Here is a 19016-nt window from a genome sequence, read left to right on the forward strand (position 1 = left end):
AAGTCATTTCGGATGAGGGCACACCAAGCTTAAGTTTTAGTTATGAAACTTGTGATTTTGTGGTCCGCGTGCACCAAGTTTCAGCATTTGAAACTTAATGGAATTTTAAAAACCGGTGAAAACACATTCATAAATGGTCTTATTTTAAAGCCCCCGCCACAAGAAAAACATATACGTAAACGAATCTTAATTTGAAATTTTGTATCAAATCAAAAGATATAATAAAAGAGATTCAAAATCGAAGGCCAAAAAATAAAGTAAAAAAAAATAGGGCGTGTGTTCCCCGTCCTGCTCTAGTGCTCTCCCGACAGGTCACGGCAGTCCCTCGTCTATACGCTGTAGCCTGCATACACTGTGTGGGCGGGTATCCCACCAACCATTTATGCGGGACATCCAAGTGGAATGTAACCAGATTATGATGGAGGCTCAGTAGCTCACCATCACCATCCTTTAGAGTGTGTTTAGTTGTAGAACCAAGTGGAATAGAATTGAATGGTTCCATTCCATCGGAACGGAATGGTTCCATCTTAGTGTTCAGTAGAGCTAACGAGATGGAACGGAATGGTTCCGTCTCAGCGTTTGGTTAGAGGAATAGGATAAGATACAGGTCACGAAGAATTATTTTCTCCAAGTGCTAGTACGGTGATTAAATACGCATCAACTAGTACTGGTACTGAGCATCAACAGTAGCGCATCAACTACGTAGTAATATCAAGCAGGGTGGAAGGGAAATTGATTTCTTCCGTCGCCGACCAGGTGAAGATTGCTGCTCTCGCCGTCAAATTCAGAAGTATCAAGTAGTATGAAGATTGCTGCGGACGGAAATCAATTCAAATGTATCAACTAGTATCAAGGTAGGTGCTCCCGGAAATCAATCTGAAGTCAGGCAAATCGCTCAAACCGAGCGGTGTCAGGCACCAATAGCGGCGAGACACTGTCGTCCTGCTTGTGCTCTGCTTCGCACCAACAGCAGCGACGACAGGAACAAGCCGCGGGAAAAGAAGACCCGCCAATCCGTTGGGACGACGCGGCGGCCACCGATGACGACAGGAACAGGCAACCGCGTCCTGCTCTCTGTTTATGTTGCTCCGCTGGCTACTAGCCTGCCGCCTGCTGCTAGATCGCCTCCAAGCTGTTGCTGCACGCCATGGGAGAGGATAGACGACTGGGACGCGAGGTACAGCCGCCGCCGGAGAGCGAGAGAAGTGTTTTGGGCGGCGGCGGCTCAGATAGAGAGAGGGCTGACGGGGAGAGGCACGCGAGAGAGGTGGTTCCGCGTGGTCCGCTCGTTTTCGAGGAACGCCTCGGTTCGGCATAATCAGCGAATATGCTGTTTCATATTCCGATTCCTTCGACTAACTAAACACGGGATGGAACCGACCCATTACATTCCATCCGATGACAGAAACCAAACACACTCTTAGAGGAGTGCTGAGAGAGCCTGGGACTGAGAAAGCGCAGAGCTTCTCCGCTCTGCTCCTCGCGCAGACTTCACCGGCAAGGGCAAAGGGCAATCAAGATCTGCGGCAACAGTTTCTACATGTAAGTTTGTCAGATCAGACCAATCCTTCGTCCTTTCTTCCTTCCTTGGATCGGCAGCTTTTGGTTCTCGAACAATACACCATCCATCCATGCGGTTTCCCCCTTGATTTGCGGCCATCGTCGTCGCCAATTTTGCGGGTGTAATACCACCATGTACGAAAGCCACAGCTGCTTCCTCCTGATACCCTGTTGGATATTTTGCAGGAAGACAGATCCACACGTGCCGGCGGAGAGCACCGGGGGACAAGCAGTGGCGGTGAAGAAGAAGAAGCAAGGTCGCAAGCGCAAGCCGCGGTCCGACGTGTGGGAGCACTTCGAACCTTTCACGAATTCCGACGGGGAGGAGAGAGCGAGGTGCAGAAGGTGCGGTCTCGACCTCGCCGCCGACACCAGCAGGAACGGCACCAGTCGTCTCCGCCGGCACGCCCAAGGCAGCTGCCCAGGATCACCACCACCACCACCACCACCAAAGCCTCTAGCTGCCGCCGTACAATCACAGTCACTCGACTGCAGTAGTAAGCCTGCTGACAGCAATTGGAAGGAGGCCACTGCCGATCTGGCCAGAATGATAGCGTCGCACTCGTACGACCCATCCTTTGTCGAGGACAGCAGCTTCAGGAGCTTCGTGTGCCGGCTGAACCCGGGCTTCGAGGTGCCCTCGCGGGACGCCATCCAGCTGAGCTGCGACGGTATTTTCGAGGAAACGATGAGGGTCCTGGAGTCTGAGCTCGAGCGCACCTCCGGACAAGTCAACCTAGCACTAGACGCAGCCGAGACCGCTCAGGGGACGGTCCTGTACGTCGCCTGCCACTTCATCGACGAAGGCTGGCATCACCGCCAGATGATCATCGACGCTTATTTGGTCGCGCCGGAGTACATGAGCCGCATGCCGCTGCTGGGCACCGGCGGGGTTGTCCTACACGGCACAGACCGTTACAACGTGCTCGTCGAGAGGATATCCAGCCACTCTGTTCTGCACAGGCTGTTCAGCATCACCGTCGGACGGATCGGCGGCCTCAGGCCCTACCTACAGAAGGCGAGCTTCCAGGCCGTCTGCGGCGGCGTGAGCTGCTGCTGCGGCGACACCTACGCGGACACTCTGCTTTGCTCCGTCGCCGAAGACCTCTGCGACAACCTACGATCACATCCCTTCGCCAGCGACGCAGAGGAGACGGTCGAGGGGGAGCCCGGGCTCGAGTTCGAAGAGCTCCGCTCGCAGCTTGATTTCGACTGCCGTCTGCCGTACCACAAGAAGTGGTACTCGTGCTACTCTTCGCTGCAGGTTTTCCAAAAGTATTCTTCCTCGGAGTTCGACAAACTGCTGTGCAGGCTTTGGAGGGGAATAGATCGCGCCACCAAAACAATCTCGGACCTCAAACATCGTCCTTCTTGAGTTGTTCAAGGTGAGGGAGACCCTGCAGGCTGAAATCGATCGAGCCAGCAGAGAACATCTCTACGGGGGCAGCAATTGCTTTGTCAGCGATGTTGCGGCAGTTCTTGGAAGAGCAAAGGGAAATTTAGACCTGGGAATACGGAACTCGTACCTCAAATGGTCGATCCCGTTTGCGCTAGACCCCCGATACAAGCTCAAGTTCGTCGCCTTCATTTTCAACAGGGCCTTCGGCTTCGGCTCCTCGGGCGAAGAGTACGTCTGCAGGGTGAGAGAAGAAATGGGTCGTCTGTTTGCCTCTTTTAGTAAAGACGGTGGAAATCCAAATCGTGCCACGGAGGAGACTGCCGGCAGTGCTCATGAGTTGGAACAGGCATGGGATGCGTACTGCCGTTCAGAGGTAGTAACTAAAACAGAGCTTGATCGTTACCTGGAAGATCCCCCGGTCCAAGGCGCAAGAGGTTTCGACGTTCTGAGCTGGTGGAAGGCCAGCGTATCGAATTACCCGACACTGGCTAGGATGGCAAGGGCTGCGCTGGCCATTCCCGCGTGCCGCAAGCTATCTCCTGAACAAATGTCCCTGATTGGGAACAAGGTTCGTGGCTATTCCAAATAGACGATGAGAATACCCTGGAGGTGCATATATATGGTGTGTTGGATGGCGGCGGCGAAGTGCTGTAGCTGACGGACCCTTGAAGCCACATGGAGTCAGGAATATCTCGTTCTTGGAAAATTGTTTCATCGGAGTTGGCAACTGCAAGTCTGCAACATCAGATGATACACGGAAGGAGGAAGAAAGAAGGCCACGATGTCTGGTGCTTCCCTGTGATCCCTTGGGCCCATGGTGCAGTTCCTGACGTGATTGCGGCCACACCGGACTTCAGCTCTGTGTTCCACGTCGTGGTTCCCGGCGGCGCTCGGGCCTGGCTCGACTGTCCGCTCGTCGCGCCGTGGAATGTTGAGTTCACGGACGGCAAAGATTTTCTCTGCATTTGTGGCACCAACAGTGGTCTCCGAATTACGACTCCTACATGTGTGGATGTATCTTGTCCTTAAAAGGTCACTAATCAAGCTCTTGACATAACATTTCCTGCTAATCTTGGTCTTTCTGTGTTCATCTCTTCCAAGCTGTTAGTGCTGATAATCCAAATATTGTATACTCTCCAACAGTCCTTGAACGGTGGACCGAACTTCTAACCGGGACTGCATCTTTCGAAGAACCTTTTAAAACTTTCCTCCGTCTCGTGCATAAGGCATGCACGTCGTTCTAGATCATTAAATTAACTAACTAAATATGTATTATATGTAATAAAAAATATATTTAGAAACTTCATTCGCATATGAATCTAGTGATATGCTTTTGATGACATATAATATATTTTTAGTTGTAGTCAAATCGGTGATCTAGAAATACGTGCATGCCCTAAATAAAAGCTACGGTCACGCCGATTGATACATATGTGCAAATAGTTGTATGGATTGTACACCCTCCATTCCTAAGTATAAGTCTTTTTAGAGATTACACTATAGATTACATACGGAGCAAAATAAATGAATCTACACTCTAAAATATGTCTATATACATCCGTATGTAGTTTGTAGTGGAATCTCTAAAAAGACTTATATTTAGGAACGGAAGGAGTATACATTTCCATTTGTTTGCATTCTGACGGGTGAAAGCAATGCATTCAAATTTATATTTCTTATCTATTTCACATTTTCGCTATCGCATTGTGATGGGTGAAAAGCAATGCATTCAAATATATATTTCTTATCTATTTCATATTTTCGTTATCTAAAAAAAATTAAGGATGACTAGCCACACCAGGTAATTCATAAAATGGTATTTTCCTTCCAAAAAAATATCATGAAGAGGGCATGTGCGAGAAGATGGACAACGGGTAGTTTGCGAGGGTAGGAGCACATCCTCTTCCATGGTGTAGTTTGCGTCAAGGTGATGTCTTGCCATGCCCTCGGAAGAGCACATCCTCTTCCGCGGGGTAGTTTGCGGCCCGAGTTGCTTTGTTTCTAGACGAACTGGAAGGTTGGAATTGATACAATTCAACATCTTTGCCCTCTGTGTCTGATTGTTCAAAGTGCCCTACCGCTGCGCCATCAAGATCGAATTCATTGGTCACGCGAAATCACACATCACAATATCTAGAAATGATTTGTTATTGACTCTCGATCCTCCCAAATGCACAGAATCATGGCTAAACACAAACATTGCACAAATGCCATCATTCTTCCATCGTCACATTGCATTAAATCGCACTAATCGAAATGCAAGACAAGGGGGGAGGTTTATTTTATCTCGTCAGTAAATCTTTGATTGTGTGGGATTGGGTAGGAGCCTGAGTTTCGCTCGTTGCCTGGACAAAGGGGGGAGGGGGAAGGACGTGGGACGCCGTTGTTTTCCTCTGTTTCTTCGTTGACACACTGCCGCGCCTATGGGAGAGGTTGGCGCCTGGAGTCCACGACGTTGGTGGCGGCATATGATATGTCCCGAGACGTCGACAATAATGTGGAGGAGGTGCTGGTCTAGGCGGTGTCGGGTCCTTGTTGGGGCCGACGGAGGGGTAGGTGGTGTGACAGACGGGGAAGTCATAACATTAGCCTCAAACCAAGGGAAATGGGACGCGGGGGTCGAGGCGAATTTTATGGCGTCGCCGCCGAGGACTACGGGTGGCCGAAGGGAGCACGACAACAAGGAGATGGGGAGTAGTGCTGGTGGGAAGTGGAGAAGTGTCGCTTGCGCCAAACCCTTTTTGAATGGAGTTCCCTCCAAAGATCCCGCCATGGTCTCCCAATATAGAAGATACATTCTCGATTTGGAGTGGCTTCCAAAAATATAACGATTGGATGATGACTCCGACATCCCAATTTTTTCATCAAAAACTGCCTGTCACGACGACTGGTTACACATATGACAACCCTGTTAGAGTTGGCCGTGAATACACAGTTTTTTAATACACACTTTTGCGTAGAAAGAATGCAATATTAATTGGTCCATGTTTTTTTAGAGGAAAAGGGACCAAGTCCACGGCTCCATTATATTGAATATAACGAGAACCACATGTTTAAATAGTAGCAGGATGCGCTGAAAACCAAGAAAAACTACCCCTAGAAAGGTTAATCCTTTCATGGCACAAAGCGGCCAGAGAGATACTACTAGATCAACGTTTTACAATAAGCCATGATTAGGAAAAGAACAGGAGACAAAGTTTACTGCAACATTACCCCTTAAGTCATAGGGGAGGGGGGGGGGGGGAGTTCCACATCAGGTGGAGAACAACTCGAAGAGGCTGAGAGCCCTCCTGGCCTTCAGAGGAGGGGCTGCAACTGGCTAGGGGGACCATGTCAGCTGAAGAACTCATGAAGGGCTGAACATCACAGCACTCAGAGCAAGCTTGTTTGAAGTGGAAGCGGGCGAGCCCAGTTCTGAATCCTTCCTCACAATGCGCAGCTTGTCCCAGCTCAGCCACTCTTGATGGTTAGAGGCGCCTTCACTTTTTCCGTTAAGAACCTCAAAAAGTCCCCCAAAATTTCTTTCTCCTGTTCCGGAACCAATATCGCCTAGATCTTGGTCAAACTCAACATCTTCCCTGAAACATGTTTGACAACAACCATATGGCATTGTTAAAGGTAATGGAATTTCTAAGTTTCCATATGCTCCATATGGTTACTACACATGCTATATTAAGGAAGGATTCTTTTTTGTTTGAGAGCCAAAATCTGGCAACAGACAAATAATCAGTGCCTACATCTTGGTCCATGTCAAGGCTGCATGATCTCCGAGAGCGAATGAGGATCGTGCATGTGGACCCATTAAAGCGACAGCCGAGTTTTTTTTATGAGACAAAAAGCGACAGTCTTTAGTGGTTTTTCTTTTTCTTTTTGAGGAATACTACCAGCCTTTAGTGGTTGCACGTGCGGAGCCCGAAAGCCCGAACAAAATACACAGCCGCCGACCGAACTTTGTTTACTCTGGGAGGAGGAGCCCGATAGAGCTAAATCAACTAGGCAAAACAGTCCAGGAGCCCGAAAGCCCGAATTAAATCAGAAGGCCGAGAAAGCGCGGGAGCCCGAAAGCCCGGGAGCCCGATCTGGTTGTACCTTAAAAGGCCGGAGCCGGCAAGCCCACAGCCGCCACTCCCCAGCTCCTCTCGACCTTCTTCTTTCTCTCCCTCCTGCCACCTCCTTCCCATTCATCCAAGATTCCAAGCAGGCCAGCTTACGCCAATCAAGGGTAATGGCCGCGTTCAGCATCCAGGGCAACGTCTCCCTGCTCGGCATGGACCCTGAGGCGATCGTCGAGGCCTGCGACGACAGCGCTCGCGCGTCCAGGCTCGCGCAGGCGCTGCTCGGGGTCGGCCTCGCCACCGCAACCATGGCCACCTACGCGGCCGTGCTCAGGCGCCCGGGCGGCCAGGAGCTCGCGTACTATTTCCTCGGCCTGGGCGGCGCCTTCGTCGCCGGCGTGGCGGAGATGTGGGCCGCGCTCTGGATCTCCGGCGACGTCCCCGCTCGCCGCCGCAAGGGGAAGGTGATCCTCTACGCGTCCGTCGTCCCGCTCGTGATCGCCAGCGGGCTCGGCGGCTTCACCGTCGTTTTCAACTGAGTCGACGACGGCCGTGGCTTGCTGTACGGCCGCGTGCCATGCGCGTGCGTGGCCCGTGAATTGCCCTGGTAACCTTTACGAGTTTGTTATGCCAATAAGCCCCGAGAGTGTAATCTCCTATACAAATTGTCTTACTTACATTCAAAGTTATGCAGAGGCAAGCTCAAAGGGGAAAAAAAAGTTTATGCAGAGGCCCAGGAGTGGAAGTCAGTCCTTGATGTACCAATGTCTTTCAGTGAAGTACTTACTTTTTATAGATATAAAAAAATGTGCTCCTGGTTCTTGTTTATATGTTTATAAAGGAGCTATAAGCTATGGCACCGATCGGATTTTTGTCCACTCAATTCTCTTCGTCTAATGGCGGAGAATCGATTCTCAAAAAAAAAAAGGCCGAGAATCGGAGATTCAGGCGAACAGTGCCGAGAGCCGCACGCCGCAGCCTCCCCTGTTCCCCTCTGAAGTCACGGTCGCGAACTGCCGCTGTGCCGCACACGCTTTCCCCTGCTACGCTCCATACATCGCGGCCTTTCCTCACTCCCAAGTGCGCCGCGAGACGCCTTGCCAGTGGGAGTGGCATCCCATTCCGCCAGCGCCCAACGCCGCCTCCGTCCGCCGCTCGACGTAGGCGCGGACGCCACACAGGTGGGATCCTCTGCCGCCGCCGGCGAGCCGACGAGGGTCAAGCCAGAACCGCATCCGCTGAGGACGGCGGGGAGCCTCACAGACGGGACCTGCCTCCACTGAGGTCGGCGGGCACCGCCGCCGTGGTCCGAGCCTGAACCTCCTCCTGTTGGGAGTTGGGACAACGGGTACCGCCGCCGAGGACGACCTGCGAGGAAGGATCCGGAACTCCGACCGGGGCCGGTCATCGTGGCCGCGGCGATTCACCGCCAGTCTGCAGTCTGCACTGCCCGCCACCGTGTTTCGAGAATCTTATAATCCCGCGAACGCTTTACGCGTGCACGACTCCGGACCATGCATGTCCCGATCATTGACCTCAATTTGCACACAGGACGTGCAGGGGCAGAGTATATATATACAGTTTTACTATTTTTCAGACGTCTGTTTTTAAATTCGGCTCAGGTCGTTTTTCTATCCGTTGGATCCACACAAATCTCTGTGCGTTGGTTTGTCCTCAGTCTCGGCGTACCGGGTCATCCTGTCGCAGTTTTCCATTCAGTCGGTGGGGGGCGGCTACTTTTGTCTTGGCTGAGGAGGGGATTGACGGAGGAGGGGCGGAGACGGCGGAGGGAAGGTGGGGCTCCTCGCCGGTGATTAGCAGCAGGTCGTCCAGGCGGAGATGGCGCGCGGCGGGTCCCCAGCAAAGAGCGCTTGATTGCGGGAGGCGTATTTCACAGGGATGACCACAGGTACAGGAGATGTTGGTCTGGAGGGAGCTCGGGGAGCTCTCCCGTCGTGCTCGCCACCAGCGCCCGTCGATGGGGGAGGTAGTAGTCGCCGCGGTGGGAAGCAAGGTACTTTTCCCCCTGTCTCCCTGCTGTTATCGCTCTGCCCAATTTGTCCGTGTGTTGCTCGATGTGATATGCCTCTCCGCGCGTTCGATTCAGTTCGTCATGGTCGTCGCAGGTGTCACTCAGTTAGTTGGTTGTTTGGCCAGGAATGTTCGTGATAGCTTAGTTCATCAGGAACGCTCCTGAAATTTTAATATGTAGTTGATTCACTTATTTATCACAATAATTCATCAGTTTCGTAAATGCTCAGTGCTCTCAGCTCTTATGTTGCTCACTCTTCAAGCTTACATCATTCTTTAGTCATTCAGTCCTGAGATTTTAGTTATATATCAGTCTTCAGACAGTTTTGTTTTTTCAGTCATTAGTGTACTTCTTCATAGTTGTTCAGTGTTGGGTCTTTTCTTTATTTTCAGTCTTTTAGCTTTCATTTCTTCATTTTTTCAATCACTCTGAAATGCAGCTTCCAAAATCTTTGGCTCTCATTTCATTAATGTTCCATTTAGTTGAATAGTGTCTTCTCTCTTCACTTTCAGTATTTCAGTTTTAGTAATTGTTCAGATCGTCGCCACATCTTCTGCTAGTCTAAATTCTGTATCATGCCCATTAGTATCAGTCAATGTTCACAGAGTTGACTCATCGGTCAATGTTCAGAGAGCATGCATCATTGTTCAGTTGTTCACTCATCATGTGTTATTATTATCAGTATCTCCAGTTCACTCTAGTGTTTCTTCAGTCTATTTTTTTGCTGTCTCCAGTCTCTCTTTTTTCCGAAAACTGATCGCTGGAAGTTCATCTTAGCTGCATCAAGGACCAAGTGTAGTATCTGCAACCAAGTACAGGATTCAATATTTGGACCCCAAGTATTCAGTTTCAGTTTTAAGTTTTAGCAGTGTAGTATTTGTACCCGAGTTCTTCAGGTCTCAGTTTCTTTAACAAAGAGCGGCGTCAGTTTCAGGTTCCAGAAGGTGTCATTTCTTCAGTCTGCAGAAGGTGTCATTTTCAGGTTTCAGTATGTCTATTTTTCTGTTTTTCATTTTAGTTATGGGCACTTAATTAGGGTGTCACATAGGCAGCACCCATGCTATTCATTCCTGAAAGAATAACAACACCGATGTATCTTTTTCAGAACTCATGTGTGTGGCTAGCAGCCAGTTTGAACCTACTCCCTCTTTAAAGAAATATAAGAGTGTTAGCATTTCTTTACAGAGGGAGTATTAATTAAGCTATCAGTTTATTATTTTTCAGTTCGTGTTTTATAATTGTTTTCTTAGTATATTTGGTGCATGATCAATTATCAGAATTGTTAATTCAGTCAGGTTTCATCCTGCTGGGTTCAGGTCAGGTGCATTGTTGATGTTTATTTTCTAAGACTTGTCAATTTAAATTTAGCCTTTTTTCAGTCTTCTGCAGGAAGGTGATCACATTTTTTCTTTGAGTTCTTCTCAAGTAGAATAGCAAGGACACAAGTAAGCCTTATCTAACTCTAGTACAAATTCTTTTTTATGTATAAACTTATTTATGCATATGACTAGTTTTTGCAAGCAGAATCATTTTTTTGTTTTTCAATCGAGCTAAATTTTGTTGGCCTTTGTTTTCTCCCTGCAGTGTGTCTCACACATAGGCACACGGGGGTGTTGAGAGAATGCAACATGTAGGAAAAATGGAAATCTCAGGGAAGGGAGGACATTTTCTCTCTCTTCAGTTTAAGTCATTGTTCATTCGTCAGTGTTGTTCCTTGTTCTTATCAGTACCCTTTCGTCAGTGCTTATTTCATCAGTCCTCAGTTTTTCTTTGGATCGGCTTTTAGCGCTTCAGTATTCAGCCTCATTATTTATTATTTCAGTCCATCATATAGTGTTTACGTTTCAGTATATGCCATCTTTATTTCAATATAATCCATTGTTCCTCTCAGTTTTATTCTTAGTCTCAAAACTCAAAGTCTCAGTTTTCCTCACATGAGGATTTCATTCTTCAGTTTCAGTAGTTTCATTGTTAAGTGACATTTTATTCAGTTTTGTCGGTATTTTCAGTGTTAGGTGTCTTTTTTTCAGTTTTGTCGGTAGTTAGGTGTCATTTTCATTGTTAGGTGTCATTTTCTTCAGTTTTCCAGTTTTCAGTGTGTCATTTGTCAGTATTCAGTTTTGTCCGAGTTTTCAGTCATGTGGTTGATTTACTCATTTTCTTCAGTTAGTCATTTCATTATCTTCTTTCGTCCTGAGTTTTCATTTTACCTCTTCGTTCATTCATATTCAGTCAGAGTCCTTGTTTTGTGTTTTTCGTCATGAGTCTTCTTTTAGTTCAAATTATTATTTTCTAGTCACTTCTCAGTCTTGTGTTTCAGTTATCAGTGTCTCATTTCACTTGTGATCCAAATTTTCTTTGTGTGCTAGTTGTCGTCGGTCTCGAGACATTGTAATGATAGAATTTGTCCTTAATTTTTTGTTTTCCACTCTTACTCGTTCCTTTTAGTTAACTTTGTCTTTCATCCCTTAGTCTTCAGTTATCGTTCTCGCTGTATATTTAATTATTCTTCAGTTCCATCCATGTTCATTATCTTGATATGGATCATTCTTTTGCTGTTAGATAACTAATCTTTAGTGCAAACCCTTCAGTCCCTTTTTAGTCATTGTTTGTCTTGGTAAAGTAAAAAGTGGCATGATCAGATTTGTCTATGAACTTAGTTTGTCCTCAGTCATCTTCATTGTAACTTTTGGTTTTGTTAAAGATTTGATTTGGCATCATTTTTTTGTCTATGACCTCAGTTTTGTTATCTTCATCATTCTATCTACACAACTTGCTCATTTTTATTTCATCCTGCTTTTTGGTAGTTTCAAAAGTGATATTAGCTGCCAAGTTGTCATCATGTAGATGCCCTTTTAAGGTAGCCTCCAACTTGAGGACCACCCCGACGGCAAGCATGGCTGGACTATGCCTTGGAGGAGGGATTGTAAGCACTGCCGCATACAAGTCAGTAGGAGATGGTCGTATCACTTTTCAACAAGGATGGCCGAGAGGAATTCCCGGAGGAGAACTACCAAGCATTGAGAGAGCGGTGCTAATCACCATCAGGAACAGTGCACTGGACGAACTGAATACGATGGATGATGGTTGTCTTCAACGAGGTCTAATTATGAGATTGTCAGGAATAAGGCTGTTTTAAGTTACCGCAGTTTGTTATGTTGTCTGTTATCCTTGTCGCGCCAGAAGATTGACGAACTATGCTTTGTTTCTTTTTTTATTTGGTGGTATTCACCGTCAAGAACTATGTATATTGCCTTCTTGTGCTTTTTGTGTGTGGCACTTGATTATTAAGTGATCAGTAATCATGTTTCTCTCTTTTCTTTTTTGTAAGTTGTTCTGTTGTGGCCATAGTTTGTGTTTCTTTTTGTTTTTTTGGGCTGAACATTTTCAATATTTTGGGAGTACCCTTTCAATTCTCTATTTTGAGTTGATGATCATTTATCCGTGTTATTCATTATATGTAGTATAAGTTTTATCCTGCTGAACAAGCAAGACTTTCAAGTAAGTTCATGCTATCAGTGTTACTCAGTGTCACACTTCAGTTCTGGGGAAGGAAGAAAGGCTAGATATGCGCAGTCTGGGGCGGGTGTGGCGTTGGCCCCAGCCCAGGAACAATGGGTTTTTAATTCGTCTGTGTGTTTTTTGTTCTGCCTGATGCACAACCTAGAAGGTCCAAGAGGTGGAGAGTAAGAGAGGGTGGCAGAATACGACCTGAGGAAGAGAAGAAAACAGATGTTTTTTTGTTCGCTGAGGATGGACTGAGTACCACACGTGTCATGAGATGATTGGAAGAAAAAACAGCCTGAACCAAATTTAAAATCAGACGTCTGATGGATAGACACATATACAGCCTGAACCATATATATATCCTATCTTGCAGGATTTAAAGCAGTTGTGTTTTTCTTGACCAAATTTAGTGCTGCAGTACTACATTCAGTTTATTGAAGAAGTGAATTTGAATAACATAAATAGCGATGGGATTCCCACAAAAATTCCTCCTCCTCCCACCGGGGCAGCCTTGTCTCCGGTGGCCTTTGTCTTTTTTAGGCCATGACCCCGGCCTTTCCCAGCGGAAGGACTCCTTTTTTAGATGTTTCTTCGTGTTTTGCTAGGGTTTGTGTTTTGCTCAGGAACATGAGACGGTGGCGGCTCTCTGAAGATGGAATAAGGTTTTTCCCGCCTAGCCCCCATTTCGATGGTGCGTCTAGCATTGTCGGTGGGTGTGTGGAGGTGTGTCTCCGACGGATCTGTCCTTGGTCGTTTTGCTTGGATTTGGTCGTAATTCGTCTACCCGCCTAGCCCCCATCCCGATAGTGCGTCTAGCATTGTCGGTGGGTGTGTGGAGGTGTGTCTCCGACGGATCTGTCCTTGGTCGTTTTGCTTGGATTTGGTCGTAATTCGTCTACGTTCTACTTTAAATATTCATATTTCATACAATCAAATATCATTGAAATGTATTACAAAATATTCCCGCAACAACGTGCAGGGTATTATCTAATTCTTATAAGAAAAAATGTCCATTTTACTACACTGAAGAAACTTGGTCGTTCACATAACTCCCTGATGTTTTTTTGGCTCCTTTACCCCCCTCCCAACAAACCCATACTTGTCAAAAAGGGTCCCTGCCTGGTTTTAGCAGATAAGATGCTAATGTGGATATGGTCAAAGCGGTATTGACTAGTGAGAAAGGGACCCCACCTATTAAAAAAGTCAGCCCAATCAGCAACTAACTGGTCAAACCGGCCAAGGGCCTACACGTCATAGGCTCGGTGGCTAGCACAAGCGGGGATGACCGGAGTCGGGCATGGTCAAGGCCAGCGGCAGTGCCGTTTGAAGCTAGGTGGCAGGGCGCTACAAGGTATAGGGAAGAAGGGAGAGAGGTGCATCCGCATCAGGGGCTCACCGCGAGCATGCTAGAGTGATGGAATTGGCTGGGAGGGTCCATAGAGAGGGCATGGACCTCCCGTGCGTCCGCCGGAGCGAGGCATCGTGCGAAGCGGGTTTGACGAAGAGGCGCTCATCAGCGACGTGTCTGCAAGATCGACAACATAGGATGGAGCTCACAGCAAGGCCACAGAGGTCGGGAGCACTCGAGATGCAACAGATCGACGACGGTGACAGATGGTCGGAATCGGGGAAGATGAGCTCGATTCAGTTGATTCTGAGCGCCATTCATCGATTCAACCAACATTTGAGCTTTTTGGGGCACGACGAACGATGAAGTTCATTCCGCAGTAGTGCGGGCTCGGGATGAAGCGTGGTCGCTGCGTTCATGTTTGTTGCATGCACGACGAGCGGCGCCGTCGGAGAGAGAGGGGGGGGGGGGAGGAGATAAAGTTTCAGAGGCAGCAGCGCCGGCGGTGGGTCACGGAGGCAGCAGTGCCGACGGTGGGTCACGAGAGCAGCGGCGGTGGTCGGTCGAGAAGACAGCGGCGGCAGACCAAGACCCCCATCTCCCCCTTCTTCTCTGCAGCGACGCGAGAGAAATCCTCATCGTCCCCATCTTCACGCAATGTAATATCCTCACCCGACGACGTGGCCACACTGGTCAACAACCCGCTTTGACCCAGTCCACGTCCACAAACCACCTTAGAAACCCACCAAAACGATTTTTGAACTGTATTGGTTAGATTAGGGAGTTAAGTGAACCAAAAAATGATGGAAATATGCCCTAGAGGCAATAATAAAATGGTTATTATTATATTTCCTAAATCATGATAAAGGTTTATTATTCATGCTAGAATTGTATTGATCGAAAACTTAAATACATGTGTGAATACATAGAAAAACACCGTGTCCCTAGTGAGCCTCTACTAGACTAGCTCGTTAATCAAAGATAGTTAAGGTTTCCTAACCATGGACATTTGTTGTCATTTGATAAGTGGATCACATTATTAGGAGAATGATGTGATGAACAAGACCGAACCGTTAGCATAGCATATAATCGTTCATTTTACTATTACTGCTTTCTTAATGTCAAATACATGTTCCTTCGACCATGAGATGATGCAAGTCCCGAATACCGGAGGAATACCTTATGTGCTATCAAACGTCACAACGTAACTGGGTGATCATAAAGATTCTTTACAGATATCTCCGAAGGTGTTTGTTGAGTTGGTGTGAAACGAGTAAAGAGACTTGTCGGTAACGAGATTGAACTAGTATAGAGATACCGACGATCAAATCTCGGGCAAGTAACAGTCCGACAGATAAAGGGAATTACATATGTTGTCATAAAGGTTCAACGAATAAAAGATCTTCGTGGAATATGTAGGAATCAATATGGGCATCTAGGTTCCGCTATTTGTTATTGACCGGAGAGGTGTCTCGATCATGACTACATAATTCCCGAACCCGCAGGGTCGCACACTTAACGTTCGATGACGCTAGAGTAGTATTGAGATATTTGATGAGTGGTAACCAAATGTTGTTCGGAGTCCCGGATGAGATCCCAGACGTCATGAGGAGTCTCGAAATAGTCAAGAGGTAAAGCTTTATATATGGGAAGTCATATTTTGGGTTCCGAAAAAATATGAAGTTTTTTCGGTATTGTACCGGAAAGGTTCTACAAGATTCCGGAGAATTCCGGAAGTCCACAAGTGGTTCCACCATGACCCAAGGGCTAGCATGGGCTGCGGGGAGGCGCCCTGACCTTATTAGGCCAGGTGCACCAAGTCCTCAAAAGCCCATGTGGCTAGGGAAGGCAAAAAGGAAGGAGTCCTAGTAGGAACAGGATTGGACTTGGGGTCCAAGTCCTCTTCCCTTTAGCTGCACCCTAGGGCTTGGAGGGGCTGTTTACCACGCCCCTCCACCTATATATAGAGGGGAGGGGGTGTCCCAAGAGGACACACCAAGCCCTTGGCGCCCCTCTCTCTCCCGTTACTGCGTAGTTTCACCGCCTCGTCCCGGCGACGTTTAGCGAAGCGCTGTCGGTATTCCACCACCACCATCACCATCACCATCATGCCATCGTGTTGATTGTAATCCCATCTACTTCTCCTTCCCTGTTTGTTGGATTAAAAAGACGCAGACGTTATCGAGCCGCACGTGTGCTAAACTCAGAGGTGTCGTCTGTTTGGCACTAGATCGGTTGGATCGTGATCGAATCGCGAAGAGTACGACTACATCAACCGCGTGATAAACGCTTTCTCTTAATGGTCTACGAGGGTACGTAGACACACTCTCTCCTCTCGTAGCTATGCATCATTATGGATAGATCTTACGTGTTCGTAGATTCTTTTTGTTTTTCATGCAACATTCCCCAACAAAAAAATGTCAGGGGTTATGCGAACAACCCACTTTCTTCAAGGGAGTAAAATGGACTTTTTTCTTCTTACAATATATTTCCAAAATGTTTCTTTTCTTTTTGCAGAAAGGATAAGATATAAAGATTCACTGGAAGTACAAATTACCTCAAACATAATAAAAATTACATCGAGGTACACGTATCGTCGAACAACCATTGCCGTCGCCAGAACGAGTCGCCGACGCGCCGCTATCGCCGCTCCCATGCCGGAGCCGACCTGGCCTCGTTAATGACAGTTGAGAAGTCTTCGTGAACCTGCCCCTAAGGACCAACGCTCTGGAGCCACAGTCATCGCTGAAAGAACATGCGGTGCCCTCATGTTTGGTTTTGGTAATTGATGACAATCTCTATGGACTAATGGTTGCCTTGAGTTATATTTGAAGGTTTTTGTCCATAGGCTTTTCTTGGAGTACATGTGTTGGTTTCAAGGAGAGTTTGTGTCGACCAAGGTGCTATTCAAGGAATTACCTAAAGATTGGTCTTGTGAGAGGTTGATCAAGACTAAGTCAAAGAGTGAATCAAGTTGACCAACCCACAAAGCGTAGAAGATGTACCGAGGGGGATCAAGTGATCCCATGGTATGGTAAGCATTATCAATTACGCTTCGTGTACTAACCCATGGTCTTCGTTAGGGTTCTTTGTGGGGTTAAGTTGCGGTGTGCAAGTTCAAGTGGAGCATCACGAAGAGATCAAATGCTTGAAGCTTGTCGTCCTTTGTGGTGACAATGGACTTGTGAAGATGTGCGGAAGAGTGGCTCACCCATAGTGGAGTATGGGGGAGCAATCAACTAGTTTTCATCAAGTCAACCCAATCAAGAAAGGTGGTCCAACTTGAGGGAGTCAAGATCGTCTTCATCTAGCTCAAGTAGACCATGTGCAAGGCAAAGGTTTGCCCTTGATAGGTTTTCTATTTTACCGGTCTCATGATGGTAGTTGGGAGACTGGGTTATAGGATCGATTGTCGTACTATCAAGGGAGGCTCTCGATGAGTAGCTTGATCGTATCGTTCGCTAAGAGCTCAAACCATTGCATCCTTGCATCATCTTTCTTGGTTCTTGTTTGGTTCTCTTTGAGATTCTTAGAGCTTTTGGTCATCTTGATGACAAGCTTGAGTTCATCGAAAACGGAGTTCGCTTGCATACTCTATGATGTTTTCGTTGTTGGAGGTTTTGCCGGTTCTTCTCGGTTGGAGGTTTCACTCCTCTATTTGTTGGCATACCTCCCCTGCCTCTTCTTACTATAACCAGTCGTTGTTTTGATGCTACTCGTCGTCTTGTTTCCAACAAGCTTGAGTTTGCTCAATTCGGAGCTCATATGCAGAAGTTATGGCAGTTCTTGTTCTCTTGAGTGTGGTTTTGTCAGGGTCCGCGTTGGAAAGGTTTGGGTGGATTCATCACATACACGTCTCGTTCTTTTACCCTCCTTCTTCCTTGGAGCTTCTTCCGTTTTCTTGCCTCCCTTGCGTGGCTGCCGTTGTTGGTTGCGGTAGTACTGCTTCCAGGAAAGCGGTAGTACCGTAGGCATCAGCGGTAGTACCGTGCAGTGGCACGGTAGTACCGCAGGTGCCCACGGTAGTACCGCTCCCTGGAGCCGCACTACCGCTGCCCACCAGGCTAGTGCCGCCCCTTTGCGGTAGTAGGAGCGGATGTAATTTTTTACATCCGCACCTACGGCGGTAGTACCGCTTTCGCCGTGCGGTAGTACCGCGCTATGCGGTCAGGCAGTAGTACCGCCCCTCGGCAGTACTACTGTGTCGGGTTTTTGCTACTTCCGTTTCTTTGCGGAAGTAGGCACGGAAGTTTCCCTTTTCCCCTGGCTGGGACTTCTGCCTCGCGGTAGTACCGCATGGGGGGCGCGGTAGTACCGCGCGTGCGGAAGTTCCGCCCCCAGCTCCTGTGCGTCTGTTTATCGGTTCTGTGCTGGGGTTGCGGCAGTACCGTGGGTCGGTACGGTAGTACCGCACAGCCGTGCGGTAGTACCGCTTGGATGCAAGCAGTAGTACCGCGCGGCCTTGCGGTAGTACCGCTGGCCAGGCGCGGTAGTACCGCTGGCCAGGCGCAGTAGTACCGCTGGCCGCGGGCTGGTTGGTGGGTAACGGTTGGATTTTCAAGGGGGTCTTCTTCCCCAATGAACCTCATCCTCGGAGCTCGTGTTCTTCCCCCATTGTTGACCTTCTTCGAGCTTGCTAACTCTCAATCCCTCCATGGTTTCTTGCTAGTTTTTGAGGGAAAAGAGAGAGGAGATCTAGATCCACATTTCCACCAATCACTTTCTCCTCTATGTGAGGGGAACCCCTTGGATCTAGATCTTGGAGTTCTTTGTGTTTTTTTCTTGTTCTTCCTCTCATTTTCCTCCCTAGCATTAGTTGCTTTAGTGGGATTTGAGAGAGAAGGACTTGGGCACTCCATGTGCCCTTGCCATTGCATTTGGTGCATCGGTTTGAGTTCTCCACGGTGATACATGGAAGTTACAAGTTGAGAAGCTTATTACTCTTGGGTGCTTGGTACCCTTGAGCTTGTTCCTCTTGGGTGCTTGGGCGCCCTAGACGGCTGTTGATGTTCGGAGCTCAATCATTGTGGTGTAAAGCTCCGGGCAAGCGTCGGGGTCTCTAATTAGATTGTGAAGATCGCCCCGAGCAATTTGACGGGTTCCGGTGACCGCCCC

The 19016-nt window shown here is 47.9% G+C and overlaps 1 protein-coding gene and 1 long non-coding RNA gene across 2 annotated transcripts; both read left to right on the forward strand.

Annotated features, from left to right (window-relative positions):
* Positions 1-736: 736 nt before the first annotated feature.
* Positions 737-4267, forward strand: LOC123062871 (zinc finger BED domain-containing protein DAYSLEEPER). The gene is made up of 2 exons (XM_044486555.1): positions 737-1542; positions 1747-4267. Coding segments are annotated over exons 1-2 (1191 nt in total). The 5' UTR covers positions 737-1540; the 3' UTR covers positions 2936-4267.
* Positions 4268-8745: 4478 nt separating this feature from the next.
* Positions 8746-12364, forward strand: LOC123062872 (uncharacterized). The gene is made up of 2 exons (XR_006429928.1): positions 8746-10491; positions 10631-12364. It is a non-coding gene; the product is annotated as an uncharacterized lncRNA (long non-coding RNA).
* Positions 12365-19016: the final 6652 nt, after the last annotated feature.

The sequence above is a fragment of the Triticum aestivum genome, chromosome 3A, assembly GCF_018294505.1.
Source record: "Triticum aestivum cultivar Chinese Spring chromosome 3A, IWGSC CS RefSeq v2.1, whole genome shotgun sequence".
Lineage (NCBI taxonomy): Eukaryota > Viridiplantae > Streptophyta > Magnoliopsida > Poales > Poaceae > Triticum > Triticum aestivum.